Raw genomic sequence first — 3,208 nt, forward strand, 5'->3', positions numbered from 1 at the left:
AAAACACTTGAGCAAGAACAACAGAAAAAAATAAATAAAAAGTACCGCACAGTCAAACCTGGATAACAGGGCCATCTGCCAAAGGATCAGAGTAAGGCACACCCAGTTCAATTATGTCCGAGCCACAAGAATCAAGCACTTTCAGTGCTTCTGCTGTTGTTGAAAGGTCAGGATCACCAGCAGTAATATAAGGTATAAACGCCACCTATGTGTTTAAGACATGCTTGTTAGATGCTATGTTCAGTTGAAAGAAACTGGGTCATCATATAGATGAGACTACACTATATCAATGCCAAAGCACACCAAGCAAAGTAAGGTCCAAATTCATATTAACCGGGAACAGATATATGCAGAATAAATTACCATATCAAGTGACATGGATTGGAATCCATGCAATAAAAATAGGCTAAGGATATTGCCACTACCATGTTTTTATAATTGCACTAACTCATGGTGTCTTTTACTATAATAACAGCTGCCAAAGGTTATTACAGTACCCAAAAAGCTGTCAGAACCAAAAATAAAAGAAAAAGACAGGCTGAATTTGTTCAATTATTAAAAAATGGTAGTGCCAATATCAGTAGCCCAAAAATATTGTGCTCTTAAATTTAATGTTCATCCCTTCTTGAAAAAAAAGAAAGAAGACGACAATTTACAGAGAAATGCAGACTAGAATCTTGTCACTAGGGGTTGCTCCAAAGCCAAAAAGGCTCCATGTATTTCTCTGGTCCATGACATGTTTCGGATGTCTCCATGTATTTCTCCATTAGTTGGACAGCACACCATCCCCTTGAGAGAAGTTTACATTTAACCCTCACCAAAAACAATTACATGCATTGATAATGTGACGGATCTAGCATGGGGAACCGGGGTCCTGCGGGAATTGGGGGAGTTCTAAGAAATGAACTGAGGGAGGTATTTTGGGCCTTTGCAGGTCCTCTAGGTGAGGAAGATGCTATAGAATACGAGGTGCAGGCAGTGCACCATGGCTTGAGACTCGTATCGAGAGAAGGCATTGATAATGTGATAGTGGAAGGGGACTCACTGAATGTGATACGATGGCTTAGGGGTCCTCAAAAGCCACCATGGAGATTTGACAATTTATTTGACAAAATGTTTGATTTGGTGAAACCCCTCTCTGCGGCCTTCAATCATGCTCGCCGCTCCGCCGGATGGTCTTGCTAAGGCGGGGGTTTCCATGGAGTCTTCAGCACTCTTTGATTCACTTCCTCCCTGAGTACCCTTGCTTTGTTCTTGCTCTTTTCTTTTCATTAATATAATTTGGCTAACTCTTTCAAAAAAAAAACTGATTAGATGCACATGGCAACAGAAACAAATACAAAGACCACTATGATATTTACTTGCAATTCCTAAACAATAAGATCCAGCACATTGACTCTGCAGTCTGTTGAACCATCATCCATTGGCAACAGAATTAGTGTCCTTACCTCTAAACAAGAGAGCCAAATATTTAATTTAAGAGAATGCAATCATCAATAGAGACCAGCTGGTCATGGGAAATTTGACAAAATTGTAAATATTACCAACGAATCAATAGCCTTCCATGACAGTTTACCACTCAGCTCCTTTTCACAAACATAGCTTAAAGCGATGCTTGATTGTATTCGTGTTGCCTACATTTCGTTCTAGTAAAAATCCCTCAAGATAGATGAATATCAACTAATAAAAGTATAGATAGCTAATATATGAGTGCCTAAACTTTCCCAACATCCTTTTTCTATGACATGATTGGAGAACAGATACAAATCAACTGACTCAACCTTATTGATTATACTTTTTTATGCAAATAAACTATTAGGGACCCTACAATTCAAAAAAAAACTACAAGGGACCCACCAAAAGTAAAGAACTTGCTAGAGAATTGAACAATCCACAAGATCTTTACAAACAATGCTATAACAATAAAAAGGCAATAGATTTTGTCAGAACATGATCAAAGAAAGCAAAATCCAAACCGGAAGGGAATATGTGTGTGTGTACATGTGTGTGCGCCAAAATGCCTTAAAATCCAGTTTAATCCTAACCATTGATGCAAGATCCACTTTAACCTTAGCTCAACCTAGGACTAGGAGCAGCCAAAAATAAAAATTCAAATTGTCATATATATATATTTTTTTGAAATGGCTCAAATTGTCATATATATTGATGTCCTGAAAACAATTTTTACGTTTTCATTACATCGTGCCCACCAAATCTGCTCAAATTTTGCCTAGAAATTGAATAAGAATCTCTCAAACACTACATAATAAAACACAATGACCAAACTTGCCAACTTTGGTGACAAACACTATATGGCACACTATTGATGTTAGCATGATGTTTTGGATGGCTTCAAGCCTACTACTGAATCTTGGTAGACCTTTTTCTTCTCTTGAATAATCTTTGCTGAATTATAGGCCTGTTCAAGAACTTTGCTTCATCACTTTTCCCACCGTCCTATTACGACAAGGTCATTGAGAATAACAAATAGACAATTGTACCCAAACATCATTAACAAACAATCAAATGTCGAGCATATCAATGCTTATAGTTCTTTCTGCCATCAATTTATTTACAGTACTATCAAACACAACTAATAAACAATTGAAATATTAATACACTAAAGGAGAAGTAGTCTCAAATCTCCTATTGTCACCAAAAAACACTTCAACAACAAAACAAACTTGAAATAACACTGAAACACATCCTGACAATTAAAATAATCGACATAAATACTTATAAATTCGATCACCAAATTCTCAAACATGCATCACTATTTTTTCTCTGATACGTGTCCTAATTTGTAACCCTTTCATCTAGTTGTTTGTTTATTTTTATTCTCTGTTGTTATATTTTAAGTGTTGTTGTAGTCAGCCCTGATGTGGTGGTAGTAGTTAGGTTGGTTTGAGCAGTTCAAATAGGTTATCAGGTCATGCATTCAGTTAGATGTTGTGGGTAGTTTTTAGGAGTCAGTTAGAGAAGTTATTCTCAGAAGGTTTATGTATGTTGTTTGTAATAGCAGAAACTATCTGAAGATTATTGTAATTTTAATTTGCGCAGCAGCGTAGAGGGATTCCCCCCGGACGAGGGAAATTGTTTCTTGTTTTTCTGTATGTTTTCTTCCAGATCATATCATTTTGGTATCAAAGCGACGATCTTGGCATGTTTCTGCTAATAATCGATGGCTGAAGGAACTAGACTACAGGAA

At 36.8% G+C, this 3,208-nt stretch overlaps 1 protein-coding gene across 1 annotated transcript; it reads left to right on the forward strand.

The window, feature by feature from the left end:
- The first annotated feature begins 858 nt into the window (after positions 1-858).
- Positions 859-1,185, forward strand: LOC143888672 (uncharacterized). Its single transcript, XM_077393103.1, has one exon. It carries the CDS (start codon positions 859-861, stop codon positions 1,183-1,185), a length of 327 nt encoding a protein of 108 aa, XP_077249218.1.
- The last annotated feature ends 2,023 nt before the right edge of the window (positions 1,186-3,208 follow it).

The sequence above is a fragment of the Tasmannia lanceolata genome, unplaced genomic scaffold (genome assembly GCF_043159265.1).
Source record: "Tasmannia lanceolata isolate RefF3 unplaced genomic scaffold, GAP_Taslan_0.1 ptg000012l, whole genome shotgun sequence".
Lineage (NCBI taxonomy): Eukaryota > Viridiplantae > Streptophyta > Magnoliopsida > Canellales > Winteraceae > Tasmannia > Tasmannia lanceolata.